General features: G+C 46.6%; 1 protein-coding gene across 5 annotated transcripts in view; it reads right to left on the bottom strand.

The window, feature by feature from the left end:
- The window catches only part of myo3b (myosin IIIB), a 48,274-nt gene extending 24,146 nt beyond the window's left edge, over positions 1-24,128 (bottom strand). For 2 of the 5 annotated variants that reach the window (XM_057044909.1, XM_057044926.1), the window contains exons 1-24: positions 23,888-24,122; positions 23,665-23,695; positions 20,870-21,053; positions 20,466-20,486; positions 19,790-19,924; positions 19,025-19,129; positions 18,761-18,860; positions 18,122-18,198; positions 17,307-17,452; positions 13,622-13,687; positions 11,545-11,700; positions 9,465-9,549; positions 9,268-9,384; positions 9,007-9,111; positions 8,803-8,886; positions 8,512-8,714; positions 8,337-8,435; positions 8,139-8,253; positions 7,941-8,067; positions 6,745-6,955; positions 5,811-5,958; positions 4,559-4,712; positions 4,295-4,383; positions 4,067-4,196 (exon numbers count right to left, since the gene is read on the bottom strand). In XM_057044909.1, the coding sequence (XP_056900889.1) occupies positions 4,067-4,196; positions 4,295-4,383; positions 4,559-4,712; positions 5,811-5,958; positions 6,745-6,955; positions 7,941-8,067; positions 8,139-8,253; positions 8,337-8,435; positions 8,512-8,714; positions 8,803-8,886; positions 9,007-9,111; positions 9,268-9,384; positions 9,465-9,549; positions 11,545-11,700; positions 13,622-13,687; positions 17,307-17,452; positions 18,122-18,198; positions 18,761-18,860; positions 19,025-19,129; positions 19,790-19,924; positions 20,466-20,486; positions 20,870-21,053; positions 23,665-23,695; positions 23,888-23,966 (2,767 nt within the window). In that variant the 5' untranslated portion in view covers positions 23,967-24,122. Of the gene's footprint in view, positions 1-4,066; positions 4,197-4,294; positions 4,384-4,558; positions 4,713-5,810; positions 5,959-6,744; positions 6,956-7,940; positions 8,068-8,138; positions 8,254-8,336; positions 8,436-8,511; positions 8,715-8,802; positions 8,887-9,006; positions 9,112-9,267; positions 9,385-9,464; positions 9,550-11,544; positions 11,701-13,621; positions 13,688-17,306; positions 17,453-18,121; positions 18,199-18,760; positions 18,861-19,024; positions 19,130-19,789; positions 19,925-20,465; positions 20,487-20,869; positions 21,054-21,395; positions 22,048-23,664; positions 23,696-23,887 lie in introns of those variants that run through there. The other 3 variants (XR_008952315.1, XM_057044919.1, XM_057044936.1) reach the window with 3 other exon arrangements.
- Between the last annotated feature and the right edge of the window lie 323 nt (positions 24,129-24,451).

Genomic DNA, 24,451 nt, shown 5'->3' with positions numbered 1-24,451 from the left:
GCGAGAGAAAGTATGACAGTTGTACCTAAGCCTTGCAAATGGACAGTCGCTGATTTCTTCATGTATTCCTTGGCGGGTCGTATTAATTCATTCTTCTGGCGGGTTTCATATCCCCTCCTGACTAGATGATTAGAGCACGGGTTAATAGTCAGTATCCTCAAAGATTTCTGCCTCCTGAGACATGAAACCAAGGCAACACCTGTGATGTCCGGCCTAAAAGAAGACCCTCTAATTTAGATACAGTGGGGAACTAGTTTAATGATGTGGATCATAATTATTCAAATAACAGGCCAGCGAATATTCGTCTGGGGGGGGGGAGATCATGTGGTTTTAGTTAAGGCTGGAGGCATTTCTGTCTTTTGCTGTCTGATGATGGTAAAATAAGAGTTTTAATAACAATTTTAAAAAAGGAAATTACAAAAGGAAAAGAAGGGAGGGAAATGTTTCACATGGGGTCACTCAGTCCAAAGGAACAGGAGGTGGAGGAGTGTCCCACTGCTCGTTCTACTTCATGCATGTTGCTCTTGGCATGGAGTTCCAGGACAACTGTGTCTGTGTGGATGTGTGTGAGAATGCCTGTGTGCGTGTGTGTGTGTGTGTGTGTGTGTGGTGTGTGTGTGTGTGTGTGTAGGTACAGAAAAAAACGGCTTCCCTGGCATCTGTGCATTCACTTTGAAAATTAAGCCCAGCAAGAATCCTGTAAGGAAAAAAAAGCTCAAGCTGGCAGTTGTATTGGGGTTCTATTGACAAGAATAGTCAATGTGCCCGGGATTAAAAAGCAATCCTGCGTTCAATATGACACCTCCCGCACGCTTTTATGAGTCCCAGTGTGCGTCTTGTACTTCAGAAGCTGTGGATCGAGCTGTCGACACGGGGGACAATCAAAGTTGCAGCCTCGCCGAGCTGAGCGAGCAGAGGCTTGCTGGATTTCTCAGACGCTCTCCCGCTCTCTTTTTGAAAACATGTGATCTAGAAACTCAACTCAGCAACCAAGCAAATGAGATTAAGGCATCCATAACCTCCCGCCACCCTCCCCACCCTCCGCATACCACCACCGTTTATGCCTAGAGTTGGCTCTGGGGGCGGCTGATTTAAATGCCAGCCACTACTGTCAGAGCAGATCAATCAGAAGGAGCATGGTGTAATTGGCTTTTAGTGACACAACACTGTGTTGCATTTATCAAAGGATGTTGTATCATGTGACTTAGGCGAGCCGGCTCCCCGCTATTGATGCGCGGGGCCATCAGAAATCCCACTGCTGACTCAAAACATTTACGATTAGTAAAGAAATGCATCAGTGTGTGCGTCTCTCTACACAGCGAGTGGAAGTCTTGGGCCGTCGGCCCGCCACGATAAAAAAAGACTTCTGCTGGGAGAGAACAAAGAGCCAAATGTGTCATATCGCTGAGAGAAGCCTGTCATTTCTGCACAGGGGGATCTTCTGACATGAAGGGAAGATGGAGGGAGATGCAGAGAAGAAAGCAGATGGGCTGTTTCAGGTGAAAGATGCAACGGCCGATGAAATCTAGTCACACGAATCCCAACACCATTCAGCAGAATGCTGCGAGATGAGCCCGTATCATTAAGAACGATGGAAAAATAGTTATAGTGATACAGGCAGGGCGCAGATATCTTCAATATTTCCAGTGCTACTAGGAAACTAGCAAAATTAGCAAAGCCAGGAGATTAGGTGAAGGGCCAACTGGACTGTGCAAGAGCTGAGATGCTCTGGAAGTCTGTCGGCTCGGGCCATGGTCAAAATATGGAATCATCAGTATATTCGGTAAAAAAGTGTTCAAACGACCTAGTTTTCTGCAAATAAATGTGTTCTTTTCATATCATTACCTTAAAAAGAGCTTAATCGCTGTGCAGGGGTTGTTGACACCAATTCTAGGAACACTAAACATCACCAAGTCGTATTTGACAGAAAGAGTAAATAAAGGCGGTATTATAATGTGACTGTTTGAGAACTTTTCCCAGTGCACATCAATCTGCACATCCTCCACTTTCAGCACGCTCTGACGGAGAGTTGGCGCGCTGAAGGTGCTAGGAGTGCAGATGTGCTCTGCCACATACAACACGGCCAGCAGCCTGCAGCCTCACACACTCTCACATGCACATACACACAGCAACACGCACACAGACCCATGCTGTGACTGCAGGCCATCCAGGCCCCTGGCAGGGCCCGCTCAGCCAACTCAAACACTGTGATCCTTGTGATCAGGGGAAAAGCCCTAACTTGGATGAATTTGTCCATGCAAATACATCCCATTTCCTCTGACAAAACACCACCGCATGTCCAAAAGTCAAGAACCACATTCTGCAGGGTTAAAGTGGCCTCACAATTCACCGCCTGGGAGCTTTGTGCTTCCTGGGGCCTTCTGAATCTCCCACTGTTCTCAAAACACAAGGTGGATGGATCCTCAACACGTATTAGGTGGCGTGTGTGAGGGGAATGGGCTGGAAAATAGATGAAGCCTGTTTTTGTTTGTTTGTATGTTTTAGAATTTTAGTAAAATATATTGTGTGAACATTAATTCGTTAATTTATGTCCCCATCTCATTTACCACCAGGGTGGCAGACTGTATGGTGTCCCCTAGTGGTGACAATGTGCCAGAGCATCCTCACATTGCGTAACCACCCTGGTGTAAAACTGATTTCTATCAGATCCCCTAGATAATGTTAATTTCACAGATAACAGTGAATCTATAATGTGAAGTAAAATGCAAATTAAATCCCCCCGCAAATTTTACCCTGAAGAATGGATTTATAATTTTCCCGATGCTATACTGTATCTCCCTTTAAACTGTGCTCCATCTTTTCCATAACGATAAGGGGAAGCAGAGAGTTTCATAGCTTTTATCTGATGAGATGATCTGCAGTTTCTGAAACTGAAATAATAAATCTGGACCTCCAACCCCCAAAAGAAATAACACAACATTGAATCTGAGAGCATTAGAGGACAGTTTGAAGGAGCATGCAGAAAACTCTAAAAGAGCAACTTATATTAAAATTTTACTTCTTCGAGTCATGTAGACCCGATCCATTAGTTTGAATGTCAGAAGGAAAAAAAAGGTGCCCTGGAATTATATGCAAATCAAGCAGCTTTTATACCTGCTAGAAGTGACAGTATGTGCAGCAGCAGGAAACATTAAAGGCACATCTTTGCATCCATTCAGTGTCTCTGTGCATTGAACCTAAGTGTTCGCCAAAGTTGTTTTTATAGTGTGCACTAGTGTGAAGCCATTAACTGCACAAAACAAGTGGCTGACGGCTCCCTTGTGCACAACCTTCTATTGAAGTTTACAGAAACATCTCACAGGTTTTCCTGCAGTGCCTCGACTAAGGTGCCTTTTGTGAATTGAAGCTCCTTTTAATGCCACTGGGACTGAAAGGAGGCATTTACAGGCCCCCATAATGGAAGGGAAACACATAATGTGGCTTAGAAGAAATAAAGTAGGAAGTGGGAATCTGATAATTTAACACATCTATTAGCATTTTGGTTAAGTCAAGTGACCAGGAGGCCGTGGCTACGGCTAATGATGAGCACATTACTCTGCCTTCATTTAAGCAACAGAAAAGAGGTGGGGATGGTCCCTTTTGTGTTCTCTAAATACTATTTCTTCATCCTCGGGGTATTTAGAAACCTTATCATAAAAATATCCCACTGCACCCACAATCTGAAGATAGCATTCAGCAGTGGGAAACCAAGAGGGACAGCTTAGTGAAAATAAAAACAGAGCGCCGTGCAAAGAGCTGAGCCTCTCAAGAGATAATGGAGACTGCAGATTTATCCGGGCGCGGCGAGCAGAGGCTTGAAATGAAGGGGGACCAGGAGACGCCTGCGAGCTGCGTCTTTAGGAAACCCACTTACCTGAACATTTATGGAAGCAGCATAGAAGCCGGCACAATTCAAATGCAACCAGACCCATGGCATTGGGGCAGTAGTTTGCCTCTAAGAAAAGTTTTCATTGTGCTAAGCAGCAGAATAACGTGGCACTAAGTGGCTGAGATGTTTGACACTGCAGACGTTCTCTCCCCACTGAGATCTCAACCCGCAGCGTACCTGTTTTAGTTAGAGGGCTGGAGAACAGCTGCTGCAGAAGTTTGTTCTCCGTTGTCCTCAAAACTACAACGATGTCTGCAGGAAGGGTGTCTCTGTTCTTCTCCAGGAACCCGTCCACGCTATACATGACCTGTGGGGTCGGACACAGCACAGTAAAAACAGCTAAATCAGCACTGTCAGCACTCCTGAATAGGCTCACATGCACCCACCCAGAGACACGTTTCCTACCTTTCCTGCATAATGCTGAATCCCAAAGCAAAGCTCCATGCGTTTCGGTATCCAGAAATATTTGCAGCGCAAATTGTCTTCAAATTTATCTGGAGACAAATTTAATTAGAAGAAACAAATTCAGATGATTTAGCAGCACATGCAAGATGATAATTCAGAGATCTGAGGCAACGTGTCAGAAAGCAGAGACTTCTGACCTCCGCTAGTCATCTATCAAGCCTTGTTTGATGTCTGGGCAGGCTGCAACAGGAGCCCGACTCTTACCCACTAAGGTCTGGTCAGTGGCCTGGGGGAAGCGGCTCTCCTCATCCATCAGGGACAGCAGGCCCATGGGTTTCTGCAGGAACATGTCCAGGATGGGCCTGTTGTCCTCGTACTCCACCAGGCTGGCATCCACCCCCTCACTCTGGTATTCCATCTAATTGGAACCAGCGAATGCAGCTTACAGTAATCTAATGAATGACTTTGCTAAATGACCCAATTAAACAATCTGAGCTAAATTTGATTTCTGCATGTGTGAGCAGAAAATATGAGTTTCTAATGAACAAAACCAAACAGCTGCAGCCTACTGTGTGTGTGTGTGTGTGTGTCTGTGTGTGCGTGTGTGTGTGTGTGTGTGCGTGCGTGTGTGTGTGCGTGTGTTTATGACTGAAGTTTAAGGCCTAATAGAGTCTCTTACTGAATGCATAAACCAGAAAGTCTCTAAACTGACAAATAGAGCCACTTACTTATTTATAATTGATTTCATTTTGCAAATAACCCAGTCTTCTGCTATTATTGCATCTATTTAATTTCAGATCAAAAAGTTGCCTTAAATATATATTTTACAAATAAAGCAGAAGCCACGGATGTGAGCCATCCTCATGTTTAAGTCATTAACTCGAAATGACATTCCTTTTTTTTCCCAGTAAGAACATCTTCAGAGGCAGATGAACAACTCTGTCGCACAGGCCTTATTTTCAGTGATCACTGCTATAATTAATGTGCAAAGCTTAAATGGTAACACTAAGTATGACCGGTGCTAATGAAAGCAGGCCTGCATCACTGAATCACTTTGTTTGCGTTCTATTATGTGGAATGTGCTGCTGTGCTCAGTTAAAATGCAGAGCAGTTTTACTGTAATAACATAAAAGGAGCCATATAACTAAAATATCCCAGACCCTTTTGTTTTAAGAAAAGTCTGTTGCGTTAGCAAGGTGGACTAAAGTGCATTATGGCAAAATTGTTTCTTGATTAATGTCTCTTCATTTTAATCAGGGACAAGAAAGAATTAACAGACTTCAGGGTAAACAACTTCATTAAATCAATTAAGAGACTGATTAAGAGGCAGCACAAACAACACGGTGCACGCTGCCTAAAAGTAAAAAGGTGCACGTTGAGTGCATCTCTGCTCTGGTGGAAAAGAAAGCGCGAGTTCTTCTCAACCCCCTGATTTGTGCAGCAGGGCTCAGAGTGAAGCTCCATTTGATGGAGCCCTAAAACAGCAGTGGGCTCTGCCCTCTAACGCCAGGCTCACCTGTTCCAGGGCAAAAATGTGCTGGTTGAAGTAAAACTGGATCTGCTCGTTTGCGATGTTGATGCACAACTGTTCAAAGGAGTTCCTCTTGAAGTTTTCAAATCCAAAGATGTCCAGGATTCCCACATTCATGCCGCTCTCTGCGGTACTTCAAAGGAGAAAAAAGGGGACAAACAAACTTATTCTTCTATGTAATGGAACAAGCAAATCCCCAGCAGCCATATTGATTGATAAAACTTTAATGACGATCTGAGTTCAACCCAAATACAGAGTGTTGATCTGAACAGTGCTGCAGTCTGATGAGAAACTATAAACAGCGCCCTTAAAAAAAAAGGTAGCGATCTTCTTAAATGATTTCTATTGATTTAACCTCCAGTTGTTTTCAACATCTTTACAAACAATGCACCTTTCTGAAAGCATTGTGTGAGCAGATAATAGCCTGACTCACACATTCAGGGCTTTTTACATGCAGTCATCACGCCCTGGATTCAGGGGTCACCTTTAGCCCTCGCAGCTGGGTTATTAACAGCAATAAGGAAACAGCAGATGACTGGACGGGCAGACAGGAACTCTGGTTTTTGCACATCTCTGAGACAACTTCTTGACAGTCGGCGCTCATTTTCATGGAGGAGTTCTTTCGGATCAATGGGCAACCTCTTTGCAGTCTCTCTGAAGTCTTTTTAATCATCCCAACATTATTTTCTGTGCACGCGTGTCTGTTTTAAAAATTTATTAAAACGGTTTCACCCTTCTTTTACTTGTCCTGGGCTTCGCCCATTGATATTCTCCTCAGGATGTTGGTGTCTACCTTCACAGACTTCCAGAAAGGTCATCAGAGCTCCACAGAATGTCACGCCCCATCGTTCAAATGAAACCTAGTACAGAAGGCACCACCGAGCATCCGCGTAGCCGTGCATCCCAGACAGGAACTCACCATATATTTATGTCAGGCTGCAGCAGGGTGTTGATGCGGTTCACTATCCAGCTGAACAGCCGCCCATATAAGGCCTTGGACATGGCGTCTCGGACGTCAGTGGCTTTGTCCACAGTGTTGGTGCGGATGATGGTCTCTCCCCTGGTGACCACGCACTGGGAGGTCAGAGCCTCCTGGAGTTCCTCTGAGCCGATGCTGAGGAGAGACGCCGCTGAAGGGAAACACAAGATCAGTCTGGTCCCCTGTGGAATTTTCTTTGGTTGCTGCAAATACACCGAAAAGAAAGTCGCCACCTGGGTTTAACCAAGTAAATAGGTAAGAGCCTCCTATTGGAGAATTAGTGCATGGGCAACAATCTTTCAGCTGGCTGATGCAATGAGTAGCTTCTCATTTCTTCAACAACCACATCGAAAGACACATCCTGAGGTCGTGGAAAAGGTGTTTGGGTAGGGAGAATGCAGAAACTGGGTGAAGAACTGTCCAACACGCGATTCTGAACTGGAAGGACAGTTCTCATCGTCTTCGAGGGAGAAATGTGGTTGGAAAAAAGCCTGAGCGATGCTGATCGGCAATCGCTTAAACGTTTGGTTGAATCGAACCGTAGAAAGACAACAGTAGAACTCAGGGCTGCGTTCAGTAGTGGACGTTAGAGCATTTCCACACACAGAACATGAAGGGAACTCAAGGGATCAGGACTGAACAGCTGTGTGGCCTTAAGAAAACCTCTAATCAGTGAGGCTAATCGGGGAAAAAGGGATAAGAATTGCTAGTGGGCATAAAGATTGGACTCAATGGAAACAAGGTCATGTGGTCTGAGGAGTCCAGATTTACCCTGTTCCAGAGTGATGGGGGCATCAGGGTAAGAGCAGAGGCAAAGGATTAGGGTAAGGGCTGGGCTAAAGGTGGCCCAATGAAATAAAGTGTGTGACCTATTTTTTTGGTGGCAACTAATTAATCATTTTAATAACCAATTCATTTGGCCAGCCAGCGTATATTTGGATTATGTATAATATATTCTGCATCATGATTTTTTTCTCTTTTGTAGCAAAAGCATACATTATAAAACAGGACTGTGAAAGCCTTGGACCTTGGACCTTGGCTAAATGTATGCAGTTAGTAGTTTTAAAAAGACCTGCATTCAACTTTTAACACAAAAGCACATTGAATTTAGGGTTAGACTTTGGGTTCCTTCTCACCGTTCTCTAAGGCCTCTGAGTTTGGTACCTCACTCTTATCTGTCTGGTGTTGGGATGTGATGGCGGTAAATTCAATATTTCCTGTGTTCAGAATGGCCGAAAGGATTTGGTACACCGAGTTGACCTCCTAGATAAGGGCAGAAAAATCATATATAAGTGTTCCGTCCGTGACTGAACACAACTTCAAGTTTGCGTTACTTCTTCAGTGAAGCCGATAATTCGGAAGCAGTCCTGAATGGCGTCGAACTGCTCCGTGTAGAGTTTGCTGGAGACGATGTCCTGCATCACTCTGCGGTGCTGACTGTCGATATACCTGCCAGAGACACGTGAGGGTGATGAGTGTGGAGCTGCAGGAGAAGAGGTGTCCTGCTGCTGTGTTCCTGCTGCTGTGCTGACCTGGGAGGCGTCTTGTCTGGCAGCCTGTAGGTCCGAAGCTTGTTTTGGTGATAGAGCCCAGCATAGATGTAATAAAATATGTGAAAGTTTTTCTCCCCCCTGAAGGCAAATAAACACAACAAATGGTTAAAAAAAAAAAAAAAAAATTACTTGTGATGGCCTGATTGACCCCTACGTGGCCTGTTTGATGACCCTCGACTTCTCCAGCAGGTACTCGGATATCTTGGCGCCGATCACGGCTCCGGTGGGCGTGAACTTCATCTCCAGGTATTTGCCGAAGCGGCTGGAGTTGTCATTGATGGCTGTGCAGGCATTCCCAAAGGCCTCCACGAGGGGGTTCACCTGCAGGATCTTCTCACGTAGCGTTCGATTGTTAGCCTGACAGAAGCCACGCCTTTGGTTCCATTCCACCATTTGAAAATGTCCATTTTCTCAGTTTAATGTGCAGATCGTGTTTGTTCTATACCTTTCCCAAAAAGGTGAGATGTTGAACAATCAAATGTGCGCTCTCGGTCTTCCCCGCGCCGCTCTCCCCGCTGATGATGATGCACTAGAACAAAGGAGGGGCTTCGTTATTCTTCAGTGGAGCGGAGGAACGAGCATCTGTTGGAACCTGACCTAAACCAGAACTGAGCAGTTGGTTCAAACAGGACGATTCCAAACCGGATACCTGGTCTTTGCAGAATGACACCATGCTCCTGTAGGCTGCATCAGCCGTGGCGAAGATGTGAGGAGGGTTGTCGGCCCGCTTCATGCCATGGTAGAGCTTAGAGAACTAGCACAGACAGAGGGGGCGGAACTTTTCCTTTTAGTCAACCTTTTTTTATTTGATTGAAGCGTGTGGTCGATGTTTGGCTTCTGACTGTATAGTTGATGTTTTCAGTATGTTGTTGGAGAAAACTGGCACCCCGAGAACATCAGTGTGACCCACCTGAGGAGAGTAAATGCTGAGGTTCTGAAAAGGATTAAGAGCGATGAGGATGTCTCCGACGTACGTGTAAATCTGGAGCTCATCATACCTCCTCTGGAGGTGGCGGATTATTGTCTCCTGCGAGAAGGAAGAGAGACGTGGCATAAACAACCCCGGCCCGATCAATACGCCCAGGAGATAAACACGCCCAAACTCACCTCGTCTAAGAACTCCAGGTTTACTAGATCATCATCGGGACAGCTCTCTATTATGAGGGTTTTACGAGTATTGATCCTCTCATGCCTGCATGAAGCCAAGGACACATTAAAGCTTCAGAAAGCCGGAAAGTGGCCACAAAATGAGAGGCAGTAGTTTGACTGGGCGGATGTGAAACCCAGTCATTTCCAAGCTTTGTGGACCCCCTGAGCCGTCCCAGGAGACACAGCTCCCAGCATTACAGGCCCTGATCGCACTTCATGTGTGTTTTGACCTATCACTTTTCAATGAGCCCCAGCGGGCAGAGGTCAACATAGAACCATCTGGCTACAGAGGGGGGGGGGGCCTCAGGGGACGCCAGAGCGAGAGAGACAGGGAGAGAGAAAGAGAGAGAGACAGAGAGAAACAAAAACGTATTTGTGAATGAGTGTGTGTGTGTGTATGTGTGTGTGAGTGTGTGTGTGTGTGTGTGTGTGTGTGTGTAGATAAAACACTCCATCAAATTGGAGGATAAAAAGCCTGAGCTTTAACAATTATGCTGGTGATACTCTGAGTTTGCTCAAGTGATTAAATTATTTAAATCGATAATCGCATGCATGAATATTAATGTTTTCTTGGAGATGGAGAGAAGCGATGCTCAAATTAACATTGTTTACGAAAAAAAATATTTCATGTACCATAACTGCTTTTTATTCTTTTAGACTAAATTTCTAAGCAGAAAAATATTAGGAAACTGCAATTATGATTATTTCTATTATTTTTATTATCATCGGTCTTTTTTGTGATGCTCCAAGCGTCTTCCACATCAGCCCTTGTGGATCTCTAAAGCCGACACGCTCGTCTACTATTGTCTCCATCTGCATTGTTGCACTTCTACAACACCAAATTCCCAAAGTCAATCCCTGCTTACAGCTTCTTGTTTTTATGGGATTGTTCACAACTCAAACGTTCAGAAAGAAACGCCCGTTCATGCTAAAGGCTTCAAGCCTGGAAAAAGCGTGATGACCTGATATGCATAATCTATCTATATTCTAGTATAATAAATAATCAATCATAAGTGAATAAGAAATATTCAAGCTGCAGGTGACAAATTGTTTCCTCTCCTGTCCTTGTGCTCATTTCACAGTCTGAATATAGTGTAAATGCAATAGTGCAGGAATAAAGTTGCATGTCTGAGTGAGTCCTCTGGCTTCTACCTCTCCTTCTTTGAACTAAATCGCACCAATGGCAGCTACTTCTCAGCTCCCCGTGTCTTTATTCTTATCTGCAGTCATTGTGCACTGATCTGTGGCATGAGGGACTAAACCGGGTGAGCCCAGTTCTCGCCCTACAAGCTCCTAATCCCATTATCCACTTTCACTGTGGACAGGAATTCGGGATCAGGCTCAGGCACCGACTCTGCGCCCTCCCGGGAGCAAACAGATCTGGCACAGCGGCAAGACTCACAGTCAAGGGCGGGTTCAGTGAACTCCTCCATAATGAAGATTAAGTGTTGCCAAAGTCAGTATTTGCCTGGTAAATAACGGGAAGCTCTCTGCTCCAGCGTTCGCCACCGCGAGTGTGTCTGAGCGTAGATGGGTTCATCACCACGCATCTGATGAAAGTGTTCTTTCTGCGCCCCCCCCCCCCCCCCCGAGCTCTTTATCCATCCTAAGGGGATCATGTAGAACTTGTTCTGTAGCTGCTGCTCCAACATGTGAAAACAGTCACTAATTAGCTCAGGCCAACAGAATGTAAATGTTTTCTATTTCCATGGGTAAATCTTTAAGAGATTCTTTTCTTTGCCGCTGGTTTAATTGTGTCCGGCTTTGTGCTAAAGAGAAAGGCTGCCGCAGCCACTGGCCCGAATTTCTTTAATTAATTTAAGGTTAGTCAGCACAATCACTCCTTCTGAATTAGTCACACTAGCCTAACTCTTCTTTAATCACGCTGTGATGTCCATGACTGGGATCCATCATCAGCTCTGCAGCCTAAAGAGATGAGTGTCTGCCCCCTACTGGACAGAAAGCAGACCGCCACTCGGCTGCACCTGAACTATTTTTGCACTTGAATCTCAGAATGGAAAACAGATAAAGGACTCACCTGGTTCTGGTTTTGCTGCCCACCTCCTGCTGCTCCTGAATGAGGGCTGCTAGCTGCTGCTGGAGGGTGGTTTCTTTGCCATGGGCCTGCTTGATGAAGGGATGTTCCAGGAGGTGGGTCACCGATGGACGTGCCTCAAAATCCTTAATCAGACACCTTAAAATCACGGGGAATAAAACACAATTAGGAACAGGGACCTTTAAGGAAGAGGAACCCTTTTCAATCCCAATGAAGTTTGTTTTAAACAGATCACCTAATCATTGCAGAAGCTGCCTGGATCAGCTCTGCACCAGGATAGAACCAGGCGCACGTGTTTTAAAGTCCGGAGCACTCGTCTGTGTGGGTGCCACCTGTAGTTATCAACCCCCCCCCCCCCCCCCCTCCCCGGCCAAGACAAGCTCGGCGAGGGTACTGCAGTAAATCCTCTCACTGATGTTCAGTGTTTGCCAACAGAAGATGTGAATTTGTGATAAAGGCCACAAACTGCAATTCAGCACTTTTACAGCTGAGGCTAATTGTTGTGGGACAGTGTTAAATGTCCACGATGGATGGACAACGGTGAAACCTGTAATCCTCACCCACCTGGGTGTGTGTGAGCGTGTGTGCGTGTGTGTGTGTGTGTGTGTGTTCGTATGTGTGTGTGTGAGTACCAAATTTCGTATTCTACTGCCAAAAGGGGGCCGTGTTTGAGAAGTGGGGTCATTTTGCTGGGTCTCACATCTCCAAAGGATTGTTTAAGGTTTAAGATATGGATTTAAGTTTGAGTTTAGAAGTTGGTTTAGGTTAGGGTTGGGATGGTTAGGGGCGAGGGGCTGGGCAATGATGTGCTATGTGTATGAAAGTCACCCACAATGATAGAAATATGAGAGCGTGCGTGCGTGTGTGTGTGTGTGTGTGTGTGTGTGCGCGCGCTCCAGCAATTTGCAGACAGACAAGATATCAGAAACGAAGTGGTTTCATTCCCACCACCTAATCTGTACAAAAATTCTGTTCTTTTTATCTGTCTGAGGCTCAGAAAGTTAATTTTGTGAATTCGTTAGCGACGGGACATTAAGCAGAGGTTGCTGCTATTAGCAGGTCTGCGTCGCTGAGATGCTGAGGAGCAGGCCACTCTGTCACGGGGGAGTCAGCTCTTTGGCTGAGCGCGTGCAGCTTGTGATGGATTCATTATGGGGGGGGAGAAGCCCCCCCCCCTCCGTTTCTGGTCCTGCCTGTGTGCACAGACGAGCCTTTCCAGCAGCATCTGTATGTGCTCAGACGAGGCTGCTGAGGCTTCACCAACAGCCTGCAGAGCCTGATAAGATTGTCCGACACCCCCACGACGATCTCAAGGGCTCTGCTTGTGCAGATTATTTCCGATATTCCATGAACACAGGATACAGATGTTGATATCTGGAATATCAGCCAGCGCGGCGACACTGATGATTCCTGTTTGTGCTCCGTCCTGACCACCAACAACTATAGTGAGTCAAAGAGGGAAAAAAGGGCTTCGAGGCAGGTGGTTTGTTGGCTTTTCCAATTATCGCATTTCATCTCGACTCTCCTCACGGAAATATTCTCCACACATAAGCCCTCCAAACAAAACGGAGTTTTATTTTCTCGTTACGGCTCAGACTCTCCGGCCTGGGTGGATATTCAGGTGATATATCCTGAGCCACCATTACAGGCCACCCCCGACACTGTTAGCTCTGCATGGCGGAGCCAGCCATAAGTTAGCCTGATGGACCTGATAACTCCGCCAAATTAGTTTGTTCCTGTGTGGCAGATTTACACAAATGAAAGTCACCGAGCAGAAAAATGAGAAGGTTGATAGAATCTGGCTCTAAAATATCACTTGACTGACATATTTAATTGGCTCATTACGTGTTATAACAAACAGGCGCCAGCAGTTACAGCGAAGCCTTTAAAGCTAATAACCACTGATGCTCATTGACGTTTGATTGATGTGTCGTCGTATTAAGAGTGATTTATAATTAAGTTTAATGCATTATTGACCTAAAAAAGGGCTGTTTATTTAGATAGATAAATATATATTAGCACAAACCATTCTGGAAAAGGCAGATTTAAGGATACTTACTGGCTGATGAAGTGGCTGAAACTCCTGCACCACTGTTCTGGAGTCCTCAACGTTGGGGAGGGATTTCTGAAATAAATCAGCGAAGAGGTCAGCATTGGACCAATATTGCATTTACCCAGAGCAGCACAGGTTAAAGCGCCTCCTGAGCTCACTGACAGATGATGGCTGGCAGCCAGACTGGGACCATTAGACTTCTGGGAGACTTTTGGTCCGAGTCCAGCTCCCAGGAAATGTGACGGATGATAACAGTTTATCCCGCGTCTGGCGGCTGGCGGCTGCCAAAAGTTATGGAGACCAGTTAGACCTCTGTCAGCAGCACTTAGGAAGGCCGTCCATAATGAGGCTCCTATTCTCTAAGTGAAGGTGATGAAAACATGAGGGGAGGAATTCTGCTGGATTAGACCCCTGATCACCACAGCACAGTGGGCACAAAATTCACATAGCTCACAAATCAAAGGGAGTTGTTAAAAATTTGATTTAAACGACAACATGCCTGGCATATTTTTGAAATATTTATCCTTAAAAAAAAAAAAAACAGAATGTGAGGGGTTCAAAATCTGTCATTTTCCACGGCGCCAAGTTAGCCGGGCCTTTGATAAGGATTCAGACAGGCATTCCAGATCAAAGCTGCTGACTGACTGCTTCAATGCAACCTCTAATGTGAGCCTGAAGACATGTTCTCGCCTTGATGTGCTACCGTATTGCTTATATATTAGAAAGTCAATGTAGCAGCACTGTGCTGATAACACTGTCAAGTGTGCTCATTGTGCCTAGCTAATTCACACTCTCTTTTTCTCTCCTTTCAGTATTTGTGAGATTGTTGGCTCATATTGTAAACACGGGTGGCTTATTCAAATTTAGGTCCAGACTGGAGCTCGAACTGTCAGACGTTCCTCACGGTGGATTGAGGCAAAAATCACAGAGGTGTCAAGATCAGCGGCTCTTGAAGGCTTCAACTAAGCTGTGAAGAAAGACAAAAGTCAGGCTGGGTGGAAAAAAACCCAAGCGACCTTTGAAGTTAATGTTGCAAATCCTAATATTTCTTAATCACAACAACATTTGCAACCGACTTTAAAAAGTAAATGCATTTCAATGCAACACATCGACATTTGGAACTCACAAGTGAGCGTTTAGCAATGCTAATGTGTTAGCGTAGCTAGGCAGATGTCAGTGAGTGGATAGAAAATGAGCATTGATGGAGCGCCTGATCGCGCCAAATGTTTTGGTGGATTTTCATGATTGGAAGTCACTAAAGATGGTGTCTAGAAGCTAAAACTGTCCTTCAGTAACCCACAAACAGAAGGTGGCTCTGAAATAAAGTCTTACTCAGCGAAAGGACCACCCGCTTAAGACCTCGGCCCATCCGTCATGGCAGCGGGAGCACAAACACTTCTTTATGCATACATGCATGAACACAGAGGACTGCGGCTACATTCATCATGTGTTTGGCGGCCGCGACACGAAAGGCGGCAGCCTAGGACGATGAGCAGAGCAGGAAAATCAAAGCATCAAAGATGGAGCCGTTAAAGGCTTTACTGGTGATTAGAAAACCATCCATCTGTCCGAGAGCCAAGCCCGCGTCAGCTGACAGGAGCATTACTGTCAGATCAGACGCTTCCATTTACATTAACAAAGATATAAACGCCCAAATTTACGGGTTGAGTAAAATACAGGCAGGCCGGAAATGTTTTATTTTAATGATGAGAATAACATATTTGGTGTTTCAACCTCCAACTTCTAATGCTAATCCACATGGATTAACTAGAATATGCTGATTTGCTATTATCTGCTGTTCACCAAATGTTTCTTGCTCCCAAGTCCGGGTGCAGTTCCCTCACTGACAGCTGCTCAGTCAGGCTGCTAAAGACGCCATGGTCGTGTTTCCAGGTCCCACTGCTACAGAGGCTTTAGGTCTGTCCATTGGGGAAAAGCACGGTCCATCTTTAACTGAACAAAGAATGGTGAAGAACCAGTGTAGAATCTAATAATAGACTTAATATTTACATTGGTAGATGTTACTGAGTGCTAGTCTGCATCTTTAACCTTCCCAACACGTCCCAGCACCGTTTGGGTTTTACACGCAGCCCTTAACCTCCCTGCAGTCGTCCTGTCCTGGGAGCACCCGATTCATTTTGCACTCCATGATTTTACAACTTTATTCCCTGTTACGCCCCATTACCTTCATCCACGATCGCCATGGAAATCGCACAGCTGTAATTAGCAGTCGTGCACGCTCATTACTTTAATCAGAACAAGAAGCAAAAACCCCTCCACTGAACTGCTGGCACCAAAGAGACCCACAGCGGGGGGGCGTTATGACCAGGCGCCGAGGTCAGCAGCTGCAGGCAGGTGCCGCTCACCTCCGTTCTAATCACCCCAAGCTGCGAGCGCCAATGAAGCCGCTATTATTGAGCTTGTTTTTAATTTAAAACACATTTGCTGTTGTTAGAAGCTATTCAATGGTGCATGCTTATTTTAATTCATCTAAATATCAGTAAATAAGGAGATAATGGATGAATAATGTGAAACGGCTATTGTAAAATGTTACTTACATTCGACGCTGTAAATGGAATATTTTATTCCAAAGGGTTATGAGCGGGGGTGTTGAATATGGAATTTATGACTCGGGCCACAGAGAACCCTGTAAAAACCTGAAGACTGCTGAAAATGCACATCTGAATATTTTAGCGGCTCTGTGATTTCATAAAATATCAACTTTCCCAGGACAATACGTCAGAAAAGGTTCATTTGTAGCACGCAACGCAGATGAACCTGCACAAAATACGGCGATCAAGAGCGGTGATCAAAATGAGGAACCTCCCGGGGCCCATCGTGAATCACTTTCAGCATGACTGAAACCCCCGAAGGTGAAGCCCGTTTCCTTATTTTGGGAGCGAAGCAGACAGGACTCATCGCTCACGGAGCTCCTCCTGATCTCACCTGCTACGCTGCAGTGATGGCCAAACACATTCCAGACAAATGGCATGTTAACAGGATGATTTCATGGTCCAGCACATTTGCTGTGATTTATGAGACACCTGCACGGACTGTGAGGCCCCAGCCATCCCAGAAACAGGCCAAAACATCATCCTGGATGGAAGAAAGACCAACGAACGGCAGTTAAAGATACGTGTCCGCTTCTCCCCGCTTTACTTTAGCGCTGGTACGGTTTTATTTTGGGATTTTTGGCAACATCTGCTGAAGAAATGTTGTATTCTACCCCATAATTCCTGCCACACCGGCTGCAGATTTCTCCTCTGGCTTGGCAGGGAGGTGATACCGTTGTGATCAGGAGGTGACAGCCTCATCTCAATGTGAATGGAGCTAATCACCAATGCAAATTGCAATCAGAAGGGCATATCTCCACCTAACTGGGAGATAATTGCGTGATTGTGCTGATATGGAAAGGTCAATGGCGTGCAGCCGCTGCACGCTCTCACGGGATCATCAGACGCACGCAAGCACGCCGTCTCCAGCGGGCTGAAATCACTGAAGCCATCAACAGGAACATAAACCACAAACATCCAGTCTAGCTTTGCTTCAAATCTAAGCTAATTTTGTAAGAGCCATGCTAGATTGTGCAAAATTCAGTTGGCCATTGTCCCGCTTCAGAAAAAAGGAAGCGGCCCTCGCTCCCGTTTGGGGCCTCCAGCTATGTGGCGGCAGCGCCCCCTCGTGGACTCACCGCGGGATCTTGAAGAGGGCTTTGACTGGATGCATCTCAGCTAGAGGGGGGTCTCCATCTGCCAGCTCGATGGCGGTGATGCCCAGGGACCACACATCACAGCGCGCGTCGTACGAGTAGTCGTACTGCTGCTCGCAGGCGATGACCTGCAACAGGACAGCGACATCGACACAAGTATGAGACACAGAAAACATCTCGTTCATCCTGCAGGTAAATGGAGGCTGAGCTCGTTTTGGGCTGTGAGAGTTTGGGCTTCACAGCTGTAGTGGTTAATAAATCCCATTCTAGGCTCTGAAAATACACAGAACCTGTAATAATACACATGGACGTCGATCAGCTGGGTGATCGTTTCACCTCATCGTGATCATAAAACCTTTGTCAAGTTGCTGCCTCACTGAAGCCTGACAGGTACAAACTGGATCCATTTATGGACTTTTGTGAGGAACAGGTCACTTCCTCTCATTTCCAGAGTCAATAATTAGAACTGACACCACATTTTACAGCCCAGTATATTCTAATTGCCCCTGAGGTCCCTCCACGCGCGTCCAATCACTGCGCTTCATTTCTGCAAAGGAGCAGCAGGGGAGGGGGAGGGGGGGGGAACAGGCAGACTAGCTATTAACCTTGAGGTGACCTCTGAAGCGGCGCCCGTGGAGGAGAATACACAATGGCATCAGGGAGAGTCATACAGAAATAACTGAGCCCCCCCCCCTCCCCCAGACTGCCCAGTTATAACGGTGGTGTCAGTAACACCCTTAAACTTCTGTTGCTGTTGACAAACAACGTGGCGTGCATGCCGAGGCGCAGCGCCTGACCTCGGGGGCCATCCAAAAGGGCGTCCCCACCGACGTGTTCCTCCGCAGCCGTGCGCTCGTCAGCTGAGCAGAGACACCTTGAAAAAAGAAGAGAAAAAAAGAACAGAGAAACTACAGATGAATCACTTCTGGTAATAAACAAGATTTGTACAACTGTGAATTTTCTACCTATGGAAGCAGAATTTACGGCAGCGGCTAAACGCCTGAATCAATAAAATCGAGCAGATAATTTATCGTGGCAACCTGCCAGGCAGCAATAATAACAGGCCATAATCATTTCAAATTATGTAGGACAGATTTTTATCAGCAGGAGTCCACTTCATCTCCTTGACACAGAGGACATAAACATGCCCGGGGGTGACTCAAAGTCATTTGCCATAACAGCTTTCTTTTAATATGCAAAGGATCAAATAATGCAATTTAAATGAGCAATAATAGCCCGAGGATGACGCTACGGTCCATGAAAATAAAAGATGTTATGGAGAGTTAGGAATCAAACTGGGTTATTCTCTGCTCGGCGTCGCAAACAAACGGTCGGCATTCTCCGTCAAATACGTTCGGCAAAGCATTTCAGAGGGTTTAAAAAAGAAAAAAGGGGCCAGGATGTCCAGCGTGGCGTCCCGGCTCATGGATCAGTACCAAAGTCGACCAGTTTGACTCCTCCGTCGGTCGTCAGGAGGATGTTGTTGCCCTTGACGTCACGGTGGATGATCCGGTTGTTGTGCAAATGCTGGAGACCCTTTGAGTGAGCAGAGAAGACAGGGAGCAGGGTGGGAGTGACACAATCAGCCACTTAGCACAGGTGTAAATGGAAAACGTGGCACAAAGAACCCCCACAGCTGTTCAGGAGGGGCCAGGGGCAAATAATAGCCACGTTGGTGGCTCGGCGGTGGGCGATCTTACCAACAGGGCACTGTACAAGATGTATGAGATGACGGGCTCCTGCAGACGCCGGCCCCGGACCAGTAAGCCTTTGATGAGTTCCGTGACAGAGCCGCCGTTGCACAGCTGGGAGGGAGACACAAAGTCCTCCATCACTCAGCACTGCAAATTATGATTCATGGGGAGAAGAAGCCCACACGCGAGCTAGCGTAGGAGGACCACGGCAACAAACTCAAAAAAGTGGAATGCAAGGGTTTCACCTGTGTAAACACACCCAAACAAGATAAAAGCCTTCATATTGGTTACTCCTCATCATCTCTGCATGTGATGGTGACTCCTTCCACCTCAGTTTCCATCAGATTTTTAAGCTAGCTCTTGGCATGTTATCTCCAATCCACACTCATGTCTTCAGGCTTCACAGGCTCGACACTCATGCAGGCAGTAGGTGTGCGTCATCCACCTGTACTCATGTCAAGGTCAGGACTGACGCAGCTTGGGGTCGTGGCCCAGGAGCCATTTTCCTGCTCAAGAGGGGCGTCGTGTCAACCTTATGGTCTAGCTTGAAAGAGAGCATGTTGCACACGAAGACGGCTGATTTACTGAAATATTTTCAGATTCTGAATGAAAAAATGATTTTTCTCCATAAAGAACCTAAACAGACATAAGTCAAACTTTCATGTGTGCTGATCTGATTGCCTGAACAGCTCATGGATTAAAGCTCTCAGGGGTTGCTCTATGGCAGCAGAGCGTGTTTTGAACCAGGATTCAGCAGACAGACGAACTCACCTCCAGCACCAGCCACAGCTGCCCCCCCGATAAGTTGTCGGACTTGAAGAACATGCCGAAAAACTTCACCACATTAGGGTGGTTGGACAAAGACCTCAAGATGTTGTACTCTGCCTCGATCTCCTCATCCACATCCTTTAATCAGCATCAGACAGCAGATGAGGGTGGAACACAGAGAAACAGTGTAAAATAACATTCAAGGCAAAAATGTAAAAAAACAAACAAACATCTGGACGACTGATATTGATTCTAAAGTCAGAAATATAGGAAGGAACAGTGGTGGGTGCTAAACTATTTCTGCAAGTGCTTTTCTATCTAAGTAAATCTCGGAGGACGAGAAGATCAACAGTCTGAGAGGCAGGATTTCTCCTCCCGGATGTGTGAGTGATGGTGTCAGCAGTCTAATCAGGGAGAGCGATGGTAGCAGAGGCAGCTTCATCTTCCCGGCCATCAGGGGGAGCGTCGTGGTTCTCTCCCTGACAGACTCACAGGAGGCCTTCACGCAAAGTCTCTCTCACACAAACGGCATCGCTAGCTCGCAGACAACGGCTACTACGGCTGCAGGAGCTACGCCTCAGGGTGTGGCAGACGCAACACGGCCGGGGACGAATGGAGCGGGGAGAGGCGGACGGGCATCGCTGGGGCAAAGAGAGGAGCAGAAGAAGGGGCAACTCACTCTGTTTGAATGGCTGGAATGCTGAGAAGAGTCATGAAATATAAAGAGAAAGAGCAGCTTCAGTCTGCTTGTGCGTTCTGTGTCTTCAGGAGATATTTTAGTAGGAACACACTTGCAAAAAAACAAATACTGTACGTTCATCACAACAAGCACGATATAGATGTATGAATTCAGTAGGTGATTAGAGGCTACGTTCCACTGGAAAAGAGACAAATGATGTCACTGGCACAAGACAATGGCGAGATGGGGGGGGGTCGTACGTTGCTACCAAAAGCCTGTGAGTATCCAGGAACACTCAGCTACACGCTGGTCACCGGTACTGATTAATGAGTCTTTTCACACATTGATCAAAACGACACCGAGAGCCCGGTGCTGGAACACTGTTGTGTGTGGAGCCGGCTCACATTGACCGGGTCCAGAACCTTCACTGCGGCCTGGCTCCCGTCCTTTTTGTTGGTCACTCTGTAGACTTTGCCGTAGGTTCCTTTTCCGATGGTCTCCACTATGTCCCAGTCACTCGATGGGTCGCCCAGGTTCTGCACGCCGATCATGCTGGATTTGTAAGGATATAATCCATACAGCGACGTCCTGGACAGCCAGAACAAAGTCGGCATCAGTGGGACGTTTCAGCACGTCACAAAGGATTTTTTTTTTTTTTTTTAAACTTCTTTTAAATCTTTTCTTTAAAGATTCTGGCGTTTCAAAAACAGCTGAGTTTTACACAGTTGCAACCATTAAAAAGCATTTGTTGTCACTGGAGAGAAGATGGTGATTAAAATAGAGCAAGGTGTGGTTCATTTATTCCCAGAGGCCTTTTTACCCAGCTCTGGGAGGACTCCAGCCACCAGAGGAGCCCCCTCCAGGCTTACAACAGCACAAATCAAAGGCAAAACAAAGCAGGCAGCTGGAGGTGGAGACATCAGTACTTACATGGCAAATGTGATTTTCTTCTGACTCATCAGGGCTGAGAAAAAATGCAGCTAAAGAGTCTCTAGGGGTCATAATATGACCGAAGCGGCAGCGATCGCTCCCTTAAAAGGATGACAACAAGTGGCTCTTGGCGGAGACAGTGAATTAGCACTCTCCCCCGGGACCTCGTCACTGCCCACTAAGAAGCGCAATCTCCTCAGGATCAATTGGATTGGACAGAGATTAACGTGACAATTGGCTCCCTGAATGAGGAGAGAACTGGCGACGCACCTGCGGGCCGCCTGCAGGAGAACCTTTCTGAAGTGATTTGCAGGCGTGTTGCGGCAACACGCACAAGCAGCGAGGCGGAATTGAGATTCCAAACCACCGAGACACCCGCGATGGATCGGGAGGCGCCGCCGCCGTATTTTTGGGACGCGTGTCGACATGACACCCCTCTGAGATACGGGACAGAAGCGCTGCTCAACGTGTCATAAACGTGCTGTGCATCACACAATCGCCGTGACCCTGAACACAACGCCAGCAGATGGATGCCGAATGCAGCAGAAAGGTTTAACAACCAAGTCCTCGCGACCCAGGTGTCAGCGAAGATTTATATGTGCAGGAGGAGCGATGGCGTCCCCGGAGATGTTCGACAGATATGCTCAAAAGTGCAGCGCTGAGATCCAGCTGATATCCTTCACTCTGTCCTCCAGGGATCACACCCCCCCCCCCCCCCCACCCCCAGTCCCATCACCCACTGCAGGTGGATGGGCATAAGACACCAATTTAACTTCATTATGTCATTACACACATTTGAATTATGGTCTAATGATACAGTTCCATCTAATTCAATCAGGTGCAGCAGCAAATCTTTGCTGTGGGAAGCTTCCACCTGCCACCACCACCAAAACACCAGCTCACATCATAAAGACATCGTAAAGACACTAAAAGGCACACGTACCTGCTCCTGAGGAAGTGTTCCCAGTGCATCGAGCTGGGCTCTGAGCTAATTCACCTTAATCTACGGGGATGAATAATGTACCAGAGATCTGCAACCTGATCGGCAGTGGTGTCAAACATGCAGGCAGCAGATGCGCCCCCTCATAATGGTGGCTGATATGAAGCATCTCAGGTGGCACACAGGTTACTAGGAAGCTTACGGGTGTTGCTAGGTCACATGACCCACGGTATGTTTTCCCCGTTGTGCATCACCGACTTTGTTTCCTAAAGGCCGCCGACAGTGGCGGAAAATAGCATCAGTGCAGCGAAACTGGTGTGAGAGTAGAAGCTGCCGGGGCCTGATTCAGCACGATCAGGGCTGTAAAAACCAGCCAATCAGGAAGGTCCTGAAGGTCGTCAGGGGTCACAACTGCATCGCTACACCAGCTTGGCCTGAGCCATGTTTACATGGTTATAATAAAATGTTCTTGCACATTTAGATGCAGTCGTAAACCAGGAAAAACAATTCAGATGTGGTTGTTTCAAATCAACAATGCTGCTTCAGAACAGGACACCGCTGGTCCTGAACGCCGGTGCTCAGGTTACCGTTTGTTTACCACGCCGCTTCAGTTAAGAGGCCGCTGGTTAAGGCTTTACTGTGACATTGGAAAGAAATGGTTTCATGTTGCTTTGTGATTATTCCGGTTAAGCTAAACACCCCTGATGCAAGTGCTGCAACATTTGCATGGAGTCCCAGTTCCAGTGATGGTTGGAGGTGGTAGCAGCTTAAGTTGGTGTCAACAGCTGCGGCTCAGGGGCCGTCTTTGTCACTATGAAACACAGCGGAGTAACGGTGAGTAATCTAATTTTCTGCTTGGATCAAACCGGCACATTCCCACCCTTGCTGGTAAAGCCTTACGGGACTTTCGACTCAGTAAAGCCTCAAGTCTGTGCAGAACGAGGGGGGGAGAGGAGGAGGGGGGGTTCTGAACGTTATAATCCCTTTTAAGAGGATATGATGAGGTTGTGCTGTAAACCTCCATGAGTCTGTGCCCTGTGTCACAGCAACTGACCAACAGGCCACATCTTCGCTAATAAAACCGAGACACGCTGTAATTAGAACAGACCCCCTCAGCATGAACGTTCCACGGGTCCTTTATCAGTTCATCTGTGAGGTTTAACAGGCCTGCTGCTTCTGTTACATCAGGTTTGATTTAGTGGCTGATATAAGAGAATAAAACAATGCAAAAGGTTCATTAAAGGCCAGTAGATTCTAGCTGGACATCATTCAAATAGGTCATTATAAAATCTGGCATCAGCAGGAAACGGGGAGCGTAATCTGTCCTACCTTGGCCTGGTTGCATTCCTGGCACCAAATTCTGAAAAACAGAGGAGTCTTCTGTCAGACATCAGCTGGACACTGTCCCAGGTGTGGATCTTCCACACAGCTCAGCAGAACTGATTTCCCTGTTTGCTCAGTGGAGCGTTTGAATTATTAACAGTACAGACACTGACGGGTGCCGCCCTGCAGAGCTTTCAGCCGTTCCATTCAGTTTATTTAGTTTACCTACCTGGGCAGGAGCTAAACGGGGGAATGTCCAGTGACGCTCTCCTCAGCACTGCTTGAAACACCAACATTTCTGCTTTCATCTAAAATGTGGACGTTTCACACTGACAAAATTCCTCTGCTGGCCCTCAACAGAATTCTGCTCTTTGTTGTCTAATTGGCAGAAAATGGAGGCTTTGTACAGCTATTGGTCATTAAACCATGGGCCTCCCTCCTCAACAACCTTCCAACCCAGTTACCCTCAGTCACATGGCTGAGAAATACAGTGTGTGTGTGTGTGTGGGGGGGGGGGGGGGGGGGGGCTTTGAGTATTTATATCATAATCATGGAGCTTTAAAAACTCCATTTGTGTGAAATCATAACAATTAAGCCTTAAAATCATTTCTAGACCACTGAATTACCACTATAATTGACACCTGAGTGTCTGCACCAGCTCGCTCCTCTATGAGAGCAGTGGTGAGAGGAAGTCTTGAACTGAGACCCCTGGTGGTGAGCTGGGGGTGGAGGAGCAGCTCCTTTACATCTGCTTCAATATGCACGACTGCACACAGGTCAGAAGGAGAAACAC

The sequence above is a fragment of the Takifugu flavidus genome, chromosome 1, assembly GCF_003711565.1.
Source record: "Takifugu flavidus isolate HTHZ2018 chromosome 1, ASM371156v2, whole genome shotgun sequence".
Taxonomy (NCBI): domain Eukaryota; kingdom Metazoa; phylum Chordata; class Actinopteri; order Tetraodontiformes; family Tetraodontidae; genus Takifugu; species Takifugu flavidus.
This window is presented reverse-complemented; position numbering and strand designations above follow the sequence as displayed.